This window comes from Marmota monax, unplaced genomic scaffold (assembly GCF_021218885.2).
Source record: "Marmota monax isolate L192 unplaced genomic scaffold, Marmota_monax_Labrador192_F-V1.1 WCK01_AAM20220418_F8-fsc00064, whole genome shotgun sequence".
In the NCBI taxonomy this organism is placed as follows: Eukaryota; Metazoa; Chordata; class Mammalia; order Rodentia; family Sciuridae; genus Marmota; species Marmota monax.
The window spans coordinates 7924605-7939505 of NW_026694542.1; the positions used below are offsets into that span (position 1 = coordinate 7924605).

At 45.0% G+C, this 14901-nt stretch overlaps 1 protein-coding gene across 1 annotated transcript; it reads left to right on the top strand.

Annotated features, from left to right (window-relative positions):
- Positions 1-2249: 2249 nt before the first annotated feature.
- Phb1 (prohibitin 1) lies at positions 2250-14247 on the top strand. The gene is made up of 7 exons (XM_046420586.1): positions 2250-2328; positions 3631-3745; positions 5223-5384; positions 8738-8880; positions 9038-9154; positions 11355-11450; positions 13102-14247. The coding sequence occupies exons 2-7, from the start codon at positions 3658-3660 to the stop codon at positions 13312-13314; spliced, it is 819 nt and encodes a 272-aa protein (XP_046276542.1). The 5' UTR covers positions 2250-2328; positions 3631-3657; the 3' UTR covers positions 13315-14247.
- The last annotated feature ends 654 nt before the right edge of the window (positions 14248-14901 follow it).

Genomic DNA, 14901 nt, shown 5'->3' on the forward strand with positions numbered 1-14901 from the left:
GTCTTGGCAGAATGCCTTTCCATCCTCCCAGAACACAAGTGAGGCTTAAGAGGAGTTGCTACAGGCCATTTCTCACTCATTTGCCTAACTACCAGGAAAGTTGCCATGAGCCGTCTTCTCATAGTGCCCAGTTCTCAGGAGGTGTGAGGCTGTCATCTCATTTCCCCTGAGGATACAGCTGCAAAGGACAGCTGCATCCTGGCACTGGCTCCTCAGCAGCAGGATCACCTGTAATCTGTGTTGCAGTCCTGTGGTCCTTTTGTTTCTGTGTCACCCTGCACAAGGGCCACTAGGAGCTGGTATCTTTGGCTACTCTTTTTTCTGTGTCTATGTAAGTAATAAACTGTCTGAATCTAAGAAGGGCTCACTGTCTCTTTAGAAACAAACTTATCAGTCCTGCTTTGCCTTGTGCACATGCCCTTGTGCCATGAGTGCTCTAATCTTATCCTGCCCACTCTTTTCTAAATATCATCTCTTTAGATCTTACCCTAAATGTCGTCTTCTCATAGAGGCTTCTTTGGCCGGTTTGTACAAAGTAGACCCTTATGGCAGACACCATTGATTGCAATTCCAACAAGCATTCTCCCAGTCCATTCTTCTTCCTTTTTTTTTTCTCCCCCAAGTCTGGGGATCAAACCCAGAGTCTCACACATGCTAAGGAAGCACTCTACCACTGAACTATGCCCTCAACCCTCCATCATTCTTCTTTACTAATAAGAACCCCCATTTTGACTTGTTAGGGTGTTAGGAGATTTGTCAGATTTAGGAGAGGCCCCTCCCCAGTCCCAGAGCTTTCCTCTTGATACTTAGAATCCCAACATAGCAATCCCATTCCTTTGACTACAGCCTGTTCAATCAGCCACTTCAATGCCCTACATCATTGATTCATTCAACAAAAACTGAGCCCCTACTCTGCACCAAGCTTTGTTCTTTGTGCCAAGAACAGAATAATTAAGAGATTGGACTAAACTTCCAGCTCTCTTAGAGTCTAAAGATCTGAGGAAAAAGTTATGGTTAGTTTGGGCAAACCCAGGCTACACAAAAAGTACTACCATGGATATCGCTGCCCATTGATTATGACAAGGAGGGATAAGAAATCATAGAGGAGAGAAATGTATGGAAGTGGAATAAATCCAATCCAGAAATGGTTCCAATATTGTTACAATTATGCGTCCCTACATCATTTATGCAGTATCCCAGCTAAGAAATGCAAAACCTGAATCTAATCATGAGGAAACATCAGACAAATCATCTAAAATGAGAAACATCCTTTCCCCCCCCCCCAACTTAATAAAGGACAAAGTAAAGCTGAGGATCATTTTTGGATGAAAGGGGACTACAGAGATGAGAAATAAATACAGACGGCATCCTACACTGGAGGGGAGTTCTATAAAGTTTATTATTGGAAAAACTGACAAAATTAGAATGTAGAGGATAGATTGCATTTACTCAAGTAAGAATATGTCCTTATTCTTCAAAAATACACAATTCCTTCCAGAGAAGGAAAGGGTGGTGAGGAAGGCCAGGGAAAAGAGAGGGGAGGGAAAGAGGTAGGGAGAAAAAGGGAACAAAAAATAAAACCAATGGAGTTAACTGTTAACAATAGGTGAATTTGACAAAAGATACATGTGTTTTTTGTACTATTCTTGAAACTTTTCCAAATACAACTTTTTTTTTTTTTTTTAATTGTGTCCAGGCGACTGTATTCTATGGCAGCTCCCTTGCTCACTTAGGGCATGGTCCTGCACAAATCCCTTCCTCTCGGGCCTGTTTTCTCGTCCAGATGATTTCTAGGGTTCTCTCTGGCTCTGGCAATCAAAGCCTCACGACTCAAGGAAAGAAGACGGCTCTTGATATCCTTCTGTCCAACAGTTATTTCACAACAACTTTCTTCAAAGTGTCCAACCGTCCTCTTTCACCAGCCACAAATTTGCCCCTGCCCTGTTTTCCAGACCCTCCTTCTCAGGCCCTAGGGGCTCATCTTCTGACAGTCATGAGCGATGTACAGAATAGGCACGTGTATTTATCCCCAGAGCACTACAGTCCCCAAGAGGCTTTGAGGCAACATCTCACCGTTTACCACCAAAGAAAAAAGGCTTTCCTGTGCGGGTCAGCCACCGCAGGGCTTTTTGGGAATTGCAGTCCCTCTACCAAGAGCCGCTAGAGCGGCTCAGGGCTGCAAAACACGCTTCCCAGAAGTCATTGCGCTCCTCACCACCAATCAGAGGCGCTGGTCTTGGAGGGAGGGCGGGGAAGAAGAGCAGCTTTTCGGCGCACGCGCAGTAAGTGCTGTTGGGGGAATTCATGTGGAGGTCAGAGTGTAAGCAGGTGAGAATGGCTGGGGGTGGCCCAGGCTTGTTTCTGGCGGGGGGGTCTCTGCTGCCCTCCTCTGCCCTCCGATGTGCATTTTGGGCGAATAGGGGTGCGTGTGCGTGTCCATTTTGTGGGGGAGGGGAAAGAGCTAAACCCAGGACAAGCCAGGAGTTGCGCAGGTTAAGGGAGGTGTGTATGGGGGCAGGGTGAGGAAAAATCCAGAAGCCATTAGAAAGGAAAAGGATTGAGTGCCTGGGTCTCAAGGAGGGAGATAACGGGCGGGGGGAGATTAAGGTAGTTCTGGGAGGAGGGAGGGGGGATTTGACGGTCTTGGGGCGGGGCAGTAAAAAGTTTAAGGCTGGGGCTGGGGTTGTGGCTCAGGGGCAGAGCGCTTGCCTAGCATGTGTGAAGCCCTGGGTTCGATTCTCAACACCGCATATAAATAAATGAACAAAATAAGGGTCCATCAATATCTTAAAAAAAAAAAAAAAGGTTTAAGACTGGAGTGTTTTTTAGTTGGGTCAACTGTACTCCTACCCGTGGCACCGCAGCCCCTTGACCCTGTTATGCAGAGCTCTTCCTCACAGTGCAGCAGCAGTTTAGAGACTTTCCCCTCAGTTGGTTCTTGTGTTATCTTGATCCCAGAATGTCATTCAGCTCGTCCTAATCGGTTCTCACTACAGCATGTAGAGAAGTGGCAAGGTGAGGAGTTAAACCATACCTCCTAGAATTAGACCTCTGCGTTTTAATCCTGGTTCTGCCGCTTAGTGTGATCCTGGGCGTCTCATGTCACCTGTATGTGTTCCTCTGTTTCCTGATCTATAATAATTACTTCATAGAGTAGCTGTGAGGGTTAAATAAACTGATATAAATGATGGCAGTTTACTGTTATTTATTTTTGTTGTTGGCATCACTGTTGTAGCACGTTCTTTTGTTATTTTTCTAAACAAAATTTTATAGAACCAACCATGTAGTGTCTCTTGGGAACTTTTTGTCCAGGAAATGGGAGTGTGGTTTAGTATGGTGCAAGATCCCTATGGGTATGAGGCCCATGCCTTGTTCCCATTATTTTGAACCAAGTGTCCCAGATTCCTTTCTTTCTTGGTTGAAAAAAGAAACTGCAAAAGAAAAAGGTTGAGGAATTGATGATGGCACTTTGCCAGATGTAGAGTTATTTATTAGGTGTCCTCAGTTGGTGATTTAGAGCTGTCAGGAGTGGGAAAATAAATAATAAGCTTGAGAAGTGAATGTTATGCCTCAGACCTTCCTCTGAGGGTTTAGGCTAAGTTGTTTTATTTTTTGTTTTTACCCCCTTAGGTGTGAGTGGGTCCAGCAGAAGGAAACATGGCTGCCAAAGTGTTTGAATCCATTGGCAAGTTTGGCCTGGCCTTAGCCGTTGCAGGAGGCGTGGTGAACTCTGCCTTATATAATGGTGAGGCACTGAGGTGAGGGGTGGTGGGTCGCTGCCCTTTACTGGAAGATTTCTGTTGGAGTGCATAGCCCATGACACTCTTGATGGTAGCGACTGTTTGTGAATGTTTGTGAAGAGGTTTCACTATTGCCATTCCCCACCACGTGCTTGTATTATTAGAGCCTCTGTTCAAAGACGGCTTCCCAGCCCAGTTGCTGGTTGGATGTTTTTGGCTGTTCTTATCAATTTGCAGTGCTGCTGCTTCATTTGAATACTGCAGCAGAGTATCAGGGGATTTGCATTACTACCTGAAATGGAGATCTTGTCTGTGTCTCATCTGCCTGTATGTGAAAAAACTCAGCAAAGACTTTAGATCAGTTTGGGTGATCCTTGTCCTGAGCAGCAGCTTTTACTCTGCTAGTTTCAAAGAAAATGTCTTTGCAGTGTATCGCCCAGCTTTTAACAGGGTTTAAGGTAGCCTTTCTTCTACTTTACTGTGTGGTCTTAGGTAAGTTGCTTTCACCTGTAGGCCTCAGCTTCCTCATTGGTCAAGCAGTGAGTTTGAACGAGTTTAATCTCTAAGATCTCCTCTAACTCTGATATTCTTTTACTTTCATGCCCCAAATAATTGTAGATTGCTACACACCTGGCTGTCTAACAAAAAGATTGTTTTCAGAGTGAAGATATTTGGATCAACTCTAAAGTCTAGAGATGGAAAGTAGTTGATGAGAAAAGCCTACTTGGGCCAGGCACAGCAATAACACCTGTAATCCCAGGAACTCCAGAGGCTGAGGCAGGAAGATGTCAAATTCCAGACCAGCCTTGGCAACTTGGCGAGACCCTGCCTCAAAACAAAAAATCTTAAAAAGGGATGGGGATGTTGATTAGGGTAGAGCATCCCTGGAATCCCCTATGAAAAGAAACAAGCCTGCTTGGCTTATATGGCAGCTCTTGATACTGTGATCATCTTGGTCTCAATCTGTACATCTAAACAGTGGTCTCCATCACTGAATTTCTCTCTGAATCAACAAGATAGCACTATATCCCCTCCAAGTTTTAAAAAAACTGTTATTGTGGGACCTTCTGAATTTCAGTATTCTCCTAATGAGGATGCTACTGGGTTATGTTGGAACCAGGATAGACATATTAAAATAGTGAAGATCTGAGTTGTAGAAGTTTTAGGAGATGATTCCTAGAAGTATATTGTTGGGAGTTCGGGGATGGGATGGTTAATCAGAAAACCAACAACCAGTTTTTTCAAGGAGAAAGGGAACCAAGGAACAGATCCTATTACCAAAGACCTTGGGAGGCACATGGGACAGGAAGTGATTGCTTAGTTGTGTAGCTAATTAGAAACCTCTAGAGACCAGAAGTTCGGGATAGGGAGAGGAGATACTCAGTAAATGAACAGAAAGCAACAGGGATCTTTCAAAGTCAGGATCCTTGTGGTTTACAAGGTAAAGGACCTTTTTGACATGTCATTATCTTTCCTTCCTAGTGGATGCTGGGCACAGAGCTGTCATCTTTGACCGATTCCGTGGTGTACAGGACATTGTGGTAGGGGAAGGAACTCACTTTCTCATACCTTGGGTTCAGAAACCTATTATCTTTGATTGCCGCTCTCGACCACGTAATGTGCCAGTCATCACTGGAAGCAAAGGTGAGTCTTGCCTTTGTTTTGGTAAAGCACGGAGAGTGGAGGGTTCTCTCTTTTCTCGGCTCCAGCAGCCTGTGTGGGATACTAGGATCCAAAAGAGGTTGAACTTAGGACTGGGGATGTGGCTCAGTGGTAGTGTGCTTGTCTAGCATGTGCACGGCCCTGGGTTCAAACCCCAACTCTGCCAAAAGAAAAAGAGGTTGGACTTGACATCATAATTCTCAGCATGTTTGCCCTGGAGAGCTTTATATGGATTCATAGAGAGAAGTGTATTCATAAGATACATACAGACAGCAGAACAAACTTAGAGATACATGTAAAGGTTTATTATGGACTGGGGATGTAGCTCAGTTGGTAGAGTGCTTGCCTCGAATGCACAAAGCCCTGGGTTCAACCCCCAACACGACACACACACACACACACAATTTTTTTTAAATAAAATAAAGGTTTATCTTAAGAGTTACACAGTGATATAATTTTAAAGAAATCTAAATTATTCCCTCTGTTGATCCTTCCCATCAGCTCTTGTTCCCCAGAGTGACTATCCAAGCCTGTCTCTGGCCATCTGTCTTTGTAACTGACTTATCCTTTGCCATATTTTCCATGGCCTCTGCTCCAGTAGTGTGGACTTCACATTGCTGTCTCATAGGCTGAAGTTCTAGTGACTGAGACGTTCCACCGGTTTCCAGTCAGATCCTGACGTGGACTGCCATCACCACTCCCCCCCCCGCCCACCCTTAGACATATACAGACAGCACATAAAGTTGCACATACCCAAAATGTCACAGCTGTGACATTTCTGCACATAAAGGAGAGGGTACGGTGGTGGTGGTGGTATAGTGGGGAAGTTAGTTTTTATTATCTGGATGACATTTGGTGTCCTCCCTGTTATTCCTCAGTAGATGTTTGCTTGTGGTGATTGTGCCAGTCTTGATTCTATTTTGCAGAGTGGACTAGTTCAAAGAGGACTAAAATGGTTGCTGTGAAGGAGCTCAGTCTATGCAGGAAGACAGATGTGAACAAGAAATTACAGTAGAGTGTGGGAAGGACCACAGGGCCAGGGTTCTGTGGTGTGTTGGGAGCAGAAAAGAGAGTAGCCTACTCCCTGCAAGGAACTGATGTCTGAGTGGTGATCTGAAGAGTGCAGAGTGTGTGAGGCAGAGAAGAGGGTGCAGGGAACGTTGGAAATCTGTCTGTGGCTCCTGGCCAGGGAAACAGCAGCCTTTTGAAAAGGGGCTGTCTTGCCTGCTTCAAAGAGGAAATAAGTTGGACAGGATTTATGAAGAAACGTTTTTTTAGTTACCAATGAACTTTTATTTTGTTTATTTACATGTGGTGCTGAGAATCGAACCCAGTGCCTTGCAGCTGGAGCCCCTGGAGAAACTTAATTTAACTTAAGCCTGCTTCTAAGTTTCCCATCTCTTGTGGATTTCTTTCTGTACTATTTTGCAGTTGTTCTGAGGATGCATTATGTACCTATTCTGAAAACTATTGAAAGGTACCTCCTGAAGTCAGGGGCTTATTATATATGTTGATAAGTTTCCCACCTCTCTTGGCCCAATCAGGACTCCATTTCCTGGGCACTTGGTCCATACTGTTGATGACTGCGGATGACCTGTGTCAGTGTGTTAGCTTCCCGCAGGCCTGGTGTGTCTAAGGGAAGGGCTGATTCCCCCCAGAATCCTGATAAGGTCTATGACTAATCAGACTTTTAAACCCTCCCCCTACCAATGACTTGCGTGCCTTCTCTTTTAAATGCTTTACCAGATCTACTCACACCTCTTGGGTCTTTTGCACATTTGACAGAAAGCTCTTGTATCTGTTTTCTCCTCCAGTTTTTCCATTCTCAGACAAGGAAGTAAGTTCAGGTTATGTAAGGCTATCTGAAGCTGCATAATTTGTAGCCAGCAGAGTGGGACCACAGCTCAGTTCTGTGGAGTGTTAGTGCTGTGTCTACCAGTCCCACACTAACTTCTCAAGGTTGACTCATAGTCATGTTCACCTGGCCTTGGAAAGGCCTGATTCTAGAATTCTTAGTATTGACTTGTTATTTGTCCTAAAATGTTCAGTCTCCTAACATTTCATGTTACCCATGAGACATACTGTCATGACCCACCTGAGGTTTACTTAGTTTCTCTGAACTGGGGCAGTGAGTCAGATTAGAATTATTAAGCAGTATGAAAAATTTAAGAAATAAAGACCAGGGGCTGGGTTTGTGGCTGTCAGTGGTAGAGTGCTTGCCTAGCATGTGCGAGGCCCTGGGTTCGATCCTCAACACCACATAAAAATAAATAAAATAAAAATATTGTGTTCAACTAAAAAAATAAGTATTTTTTTTTAATATCTTTTTTAAACATTTATTTATTGTTTTAGTTGTACACAACACCTTTATTTTGTTTATTTATTTTTATGTGGTGCTGAGGTCTACCCAGGGCCTCCCATGTGCTAGACGAGCGCTCTACCGCTAAGCCACAACCCCAGTCCTGGACACAATGCCTTTTTTTTTTTTTTTAAAGATAGAGTGGGGGGGGGGAGAGAGAGAGAGAATTTTTAATATTTATTTTTTAGTTCTTGGCGGACACAACATCTTTGTTTGTATGTGGTGCTGAGGATCGAACCCGGGCCGCACGCATGCCAGGCGAGCGCGCTACCGCTTGAGCCACATCCCCAGCCCAAAAAAATAAGTATTTTTAAAGAAAAGAAATAAAGACATAGAAATAAGTAAAATAGCGGGATCCGATGGGGACCAGCTCTGATGGAGACTGGATATAATGACAAAATGGAGTCTGCACCTGTGCACTTTATTTAAATGGGTGGAAACACGAATGGGATTCAGTGTGAAGAACTTCCTGAGAAAAACCTGAAGAAGATAGCAAAAACTGGGTTGGGGCTTAACAGGTTACGCCCACCTTCTCTACTTCAGGGCAGCTGGGATTTGAAGTCAAGGCTTTTTGAACTAGTGAGTTCCATGACAACAGAACTTCCTCAAGAACAGAAATCACCATGCAAATGGGTGGGCGTTCCCTGGGCACCCTTGTACCGCATCGTTTCACTGTCCAGGGTTTCACATAGTTCAAAGCAAAAATTTATCAGTCGCCTATGACACCATACCATGGTAATTGCTTTATCTGTGGTCATTAGGACACACTGAAAAGCTGGTGTCATCATTCCTAACTCTCTACAGTGCTCTATGGCTTCTTTGCCAAGGAAACCGGACATATCTACTCCTTGCCTTTTAAGATCTTACTAAATACCATTTTGCATTATAGCAAATTTGGGGTGGGAAAGGTCACATAAAAGGCCATTTGTTTCCCCTACGGGTTTTATTTTAACTCCAGTGTTTGTTTCTTACCAAGATTTGCAGAATGTCAACATCACACTGCGCATCCTTTTCCGACCTGTTGCTAGTCAGCTTCCTCGAATCTTCACTAGCATTGGAGAGGACTATGATGAACGAGTGCTGCCGTCCATCACCACAGAGATCCTCAAGTCAGTGGTGGTGAGTGGATAGGGCCTTCACCGTGAGCCCAGATCACTGCCCTGAAGATCGCTAGGTAGCAGGAAGAACTTGGCCATAGTGGGTTGGGATGTGGCTGAGGTTCTTTTCTGATTTATCATTAGCCTGACTTGCTTTCTGCCTGTCCCTCTGAAACCAGGCTCGCTTTGATGCTGGCGAACTGATCACCCAGAGAGAGCTGGTCTCCAGGCAGGTGAGCGATGACCTTACAGAGCGAGCAGCAACCTTTGGGCTCATCCTGGATGACGTGTCCTTGGTAAGATCCTTGAGGAGTCTGAGCAAAGGTTTTGGTTCTTGTCTGGTACCTGGCTCATTTCTGTATACACATGATTAGGTCTTGCCTTCCACTTTCCTAAATGTGAGACTTGAAAACAGAATCTTCATGGGGGTGTGAGGCAGTGTCCTTGCATCTGTTTTCAGTTGAGGGTTCTTTATCTCCCTGTCTTACACATTTTTTTATAATCTTTGCTCATCCCCAGACAGTCTCTAAATCACCAAACTATGACTATTCCTCAGAAAGTGATGTCTTCTTATTAACCCTATTTGATAAAGTAAGAAATTGCCTGGTAGAGACCAGAAAATAGCTTGGTAGTGTTTCTCCCTAGCACAGACTTCCCAGCCTGACCCCCTAAGAATTTTCTAACAATTAGGGTTTGAAGCTCTGTGAAGTTCTGGGGACCCCCAGGGAAAGGTGATAGAGTGCTAATAAATGGTTCTGTTTCCCAAGGCCTGGTATTGAGGACAAGGGACTTCTCTGAGGTGTAAGCTAGCCTCCAGAGACATTATAGTCTGTGTATTTATATGACACTGAGTGTCATAACTCAAACAGAAAGCAATACAGGCAGGATAGGGTTTCGGGTGGAGGAGGGTGAGGGGAAGGGGTCGTGTTTCTAAGATTCTCTGGGAAAAATCATTTGGAGTGATTCGTTCAGGTAGTGAGGTAGAGTGTTTCCTGTTCAGTTCTCCTGTGCATCACTAGGGAAAGGCACTGCTTCCTCTCAGCATCTGCACAGCTGTTTAAACAGAGATTCTCTAAGTACCCAGCCCTCACCCTGAGGGCCAGGGCATTGTTCCACCTTCTGTTGCTCCAAGGGAAGGGCGTGTGGCTCCCTCTGCTGGCAGCATGCCAGGCTGCAGCCTTTGGCCCCTCCACCTCAAGCTCTCCCCATTTGCTGTTAGTTAACCTGAGTACCTTGGCTGTGAAAGCTCGCTAAGTAAAAACCTGGGGAAAACTTGGCATTTTACTTGACTCTGACCACATACTCCATTCTGGGGAAATGTGGGCTGACCACAAGAAACCATATCTAAGAGGTGTAAGAAGAAAATTAGATTTCCTGGGGAATTTGCTGGCCTCAGCTGGCTCTTTTAGAAAGAAATTTTATTCCTTAATTATACATTTCATTTTTCATTTCTCAGAATTGTACTTTCTTATCCAAACTTTGAACAAGAATCCAGAAATGGATCAGGCAAAGTAGAGCAGCTGCAGTGTGAGAGTTCGCAGTATAGTGTAAAAGCTTTAGAAAACAGTAGGGCCAGGATTGACTTCTCAGAAGTTTGGGGCTGCTTGTTTTTTAAAAAGCAGACATTGGGAGAGTGGAGGAGAAAATGAAACAAATAACATTTGATTGCAAAACCATTGCTGCTCTTCTCTTTATTTCTTCTTTTTAAATAAAAAAATGAATAAGAGAATTGCTTAAGGCTAGGCATTAGGAGCTCTGAGTCTATTCCCATTATCTGTACTATCTTTAGAGACAGTTGCTTCAGCCAAGTCTGTTACTTGATTAGGGGAGGTATATGGATAATCAGACTTAAACCCTCACCCAGACCAATGGCTTTCCCTGCCTTCCCTTTCTTTTAAGCCCTTTACCAGAACCACTCATATATAGGAATACCATGATGTGCTCTCCATCTTGCTCCATCCTCTTCCTGTTTAGTGGTGGGGATGTTCTGCAAAAGTGGACTGGTGAATCCATAAGCAGAGAGTATCAAGCTTTTGGAACCCTGGGAACTGGCCGCATCCCCTGCTCTCAGGGGCTCACTTTTCCATCTGGCCTCCCTTGGGTCTTTGAACAGGCATCAAAGAAGATGATGCCTTGGAAGAAATCTGGTCAGTGGTGGGGGTCCTAGAACTCACAGATCTCCTCCTCTAAGGAGGTGGTCTATTGAGTGAACACCTTCTGGTGGCCATGGGCCCCATCAAAAGCTGCAGATGCCATTTTCTGCGTGAGGTGGCCACAATGAGGGTGACAGAAATTTGTAGGAACAGTGTTGACAGCCAAGGATTCTGGGGTATAAACTCAGTGTGGATGAGAATTTGGAGGTGGAAGTGTGTCTCCTAGTGCCTCCAGCTGCTAGAGCCATTCCTGGCCTTTTCATTCCAGCAGCTGGGGAGGCCTCCCAGCAACCCTGTCTGAGCAATTACACTGCCTCAGCTTGTGCTTACTCTCTCCCCTTAGACACATCTGACCTTTGGGAAGGAGTTCACAGAAGCGGTGGAAGCCAAACAGGTGGCTCAGCAGGAAGCAGAGAGGGCCAGATTTGTGGTGGAAAAGGTGAGCATTCAACCAGATGGCAAGAGCCTCTTTTCCTTTCTCCTCTGCTCAGCTTTCCCATTTGCTGGGTGGCCTGGAAATTCATCATCTGTCATCTCTTCTTCCGGGATAATCGGAAGGGGATTGAAGGAACTGTACTCCTGCAATTGGTTGCAGAGTCTTTGGGGGCTAGTCAGGGACATGTGATGTTATGTTCCTAAATCACTGAAGGGTAATTTTTTTTCCACGTGCCCAAGATCAAAAACTTTCATACAAATAAAAATGTTACTCCTGGAATATTTTCAGCTTCACTGAGAAGTCATTTTGAACCATAGTTACATAGTGAAAACTTGACGTTGATCAAATGTTGCACCAGATGTGATATGGTCACTGGATATTTTTCACTAAATCCATCCAGATGTGTCAAGAGAGTGTGATGGAACACAGTATATTGGCCTAGCAGCCTGGTCTTGCAGATATTTGTGAAGGTATATTTATTTGCTCTCCATTCCCCACCACTAGTATTCCTATTCTAAGGCCTTTTGGTCTTTCAAATCAAGAGAGAGATTCGATTTTGGAAACTGTAAGCTTCATATGGGCGGGGTCTTGCTTTGCTTTGTATCTGCCATGACTCCAGTAACAAGTCTAGCACTTTGCCTGATGATCCTAGATATACAACATTTGTTGAAAACATCCTATCAGTTTCAAAATTGTTGGACCAGGGGTGTCACTCAGTGGCATAGTGCTTGTTTAACATGTGCAAGGCCTGAGTTCGGGCCCTGCATTAAGAGAGACAAAAAGAGGGTTGATTTCAAAGAAGCTCAATCCTATACTCTCCTCCCACATTCTGAAGGTCACTTGTCTAGACAGATGTTTCCATGTTGGTGTTGGTAGGACAAGCCGTGGAGATTCCAGGTACCAGCTGAGCTCACAGGCAGCTCCTGGCAGTCATAGATGCATGCTTCTCCTTCTTAACTCTTGTGGTGGTTCTGTTTTGTAGTGCTGGGGATTCTGAACCCAGGGCCTCATGCACTCTACCTCTGAGCTACAACACCAGCCCGACCAACTGGTTTTGATGGAAGTTGTTTTGGCTTAGGACTGGAGGGAAAGATGAGCCTGAGGATTGGTTCCACCTTTCTTTTTTCCTCCATTTTCTCTGGCCTGAATCCTTCTAGCTTAAAATAGAATTGTCTGGATCAGATCACTAGTAATGTTAATGGGAACTTTGAAATAAGTACACTACTTACATAGCCAATTGAAGCATATGCCTGCAATGATAAGTGGGCATTAGAGGAAAGAGGAGGTTGGGTGGACATAGTGCTTGTCGACTCTGTTAACAATAGGAATGTAAGTTTCCGAGTGCCTTCAGAAACCTGTGAAGGCAGGGCTGGGGTTGTGGCTCAGTGGTAGAGCACTCACTTAGCACGTGCGAGGCCCTGGATTCTATCCTCGGAGATAGATATATATATGGAGATATATATATATATATATATATATATATATATATATATATATATATATATATATATATATTTATTTTCAGGTACAGCTTTAAAAAATAATAAGTAAATATTTAAAAAGAAACTGTGAAGGCACCTAGGCTGGTCCTTGCTAGGCTCTAGTCTGACAGCACCCTGAGGTTTGTCACTCACTCTCCATCTCCACTCTTTAGGCTGAACAGCAAAAGAAAGCTGCCATCATCTCTGCTGAGGGTGACTCCAAGGCAGCCGAGCTGATTGCCAACTCACTGGCCACTGCAGGTGATGGCCTGATTGAGCTGCGCAAGCTGGAAGCCGCTGAGGACATAGCATACCAGCTCTCACGCACTCGGAATGTCACTTACCTGCCAGCAGGGCAGTCCGTGCTCCTCCAGCTGCCCCAGTGAGGGTGCCCTGTCCGCACCTCCTCAGGCCACTTGAGCCACAGCCCCAATTCTGAATACCATCTTTCTTCTGCCCCTACCCCAGAAATCACTGTGAAATTTCATGATTGGCTTAAAAAGTGAAGGAAATAAAAAGTAAAATCACTTCAGATCTCTAATTATCAAATGAAGCTCTTTCATTCTTCTCACCTCCCATCTACTTTTTTATTTACCTCCCTACCAAAAATTGCCAAGTGCCTATGCAGACTGGCTTTGGGTCCTGCAGGGCCTGCTGGCACTCCAGCCTAGGCACTGGCAGTTGGCAGAAGAGCAGGGCAATGTGCGTGATGGATGGGGGAGCACAGCCGACAGCCTGCATAGACCTGTAGCCTCCCTCCTGCCATTTATTGAAGATTTGAGGACAATGGCACATACGGCTGAACCAGGAAGGCAGGTCTCAGTTACTTTCCAGCCTGTCCTGCACAGATGCAGCTGAAGAGGTGCTGGGGAAGGTCAGAGAGGAAGTGGTCTGTCTCTTACCATAAGGCTGATTCCCTCCAACTGCGACCAGCGGAAGCAGGTGTGTGTCAACAGGGCATGGATTGAAGAATCTGCCCCTATTGAGGTGGGTGGGCCTGATTTTGCTACCCCCCAGGGTTCTAAAACTGGGATGAACTTGGATAGTGAGAGAGGAGGTCTGGACTGAGATGTAAGTCCTGTTGAAGACTTCCTCTCTACCCCCCACCTTGGTCCTTCTCAAATACCCAATGGAATTCCAACTTGAAGGATTGCATCCTGCTGGGGCTAAGCATGCCTGCCAAAGACGTGTGCAGCCTGCGTTCCTGCTGCTTCAGACTGCCCTTCTCGAAGGCTGTGTGCCTGTGCTTTGAAGAAAACAATCATGGGAAGAAAACAAATGTGTGTAAACTGCTGTTAATAAATGACACCCAAACCTTCCAGCTGTCCTACGGGTTTGTTTTTTGTTTGTGGGAGTAGTGGGATCAGAACAGAGTGTTCTAGTAATTTTTGTGTGTGCTTGTTTGTATCACCAGCTGGGATAGAATATCCAGCAAGGCAAAAGATGCTTTGGTTTCAGAAAGCACTTTGTTCTGTGTTCCTAATTGAGACCCATTGTGAAGTGAACCTCGGTGATGTTAAGTGAAGTTTCTCATGAGGCGATTCTGAGGAGGTGAGGCTGTCTTCTGTGTATTGGTATGACCAGCAGAGTGGGCCTTCCTGCCGCCAGCAACACCCTGACGAAAGGGAAACCATTGGCAAGAAGTTCACTGGTCAGTAACCCTTCCTGCCCTCTAGTATGATCTTTATACACATTAGGTTACCTTGGGTGTTATTCGATGTGTCATTCTACTTTACTGTGACTGATGTGGGAAATGCAAATGCTTTGGCATTTTAAGGAGACCAAATTTATGCATTTTGGATGGTGGAGGAGAACAGACCTAGGATTGAGAAATAACTGCCAGCCAGCCACCTCAAAGGCTTTTTAGGAACAATCAGAAGTGTGCAGCCAGGTGCGGTAGCATATGTCTGATGACTTGGGAGGCTGAGGCAGGAGGATCACAAGTTTAAGACAAGCCTGAGCCACTTAGACCC

Excerpts from the sequence above, each read along its gene's own strand:
- Phb1 (XM_046420586.1), top strand. The coding sequence starts at position 3,658 with ATGGCTGCCAAAGTGTTTGAATCCATTGGCAAGTTTGGCCTGGCCTTA. Across the intron at positions 5,385-8,737 it reads AGTCATCACTGGAAGCAAAG|ATTTGCAGAATGTCAACATC; the intron begins GTGAGTCTTGCC and ends TTTCTTACCAAG. Across the intron at positions 11,451-13,101 it reads CCAGATTTGTGGTGGAAAAG|GCTGAACAGCAAAAGAAAGC; the intron begins GTGAGCATTCAA and ends TCCACTCTTTAG.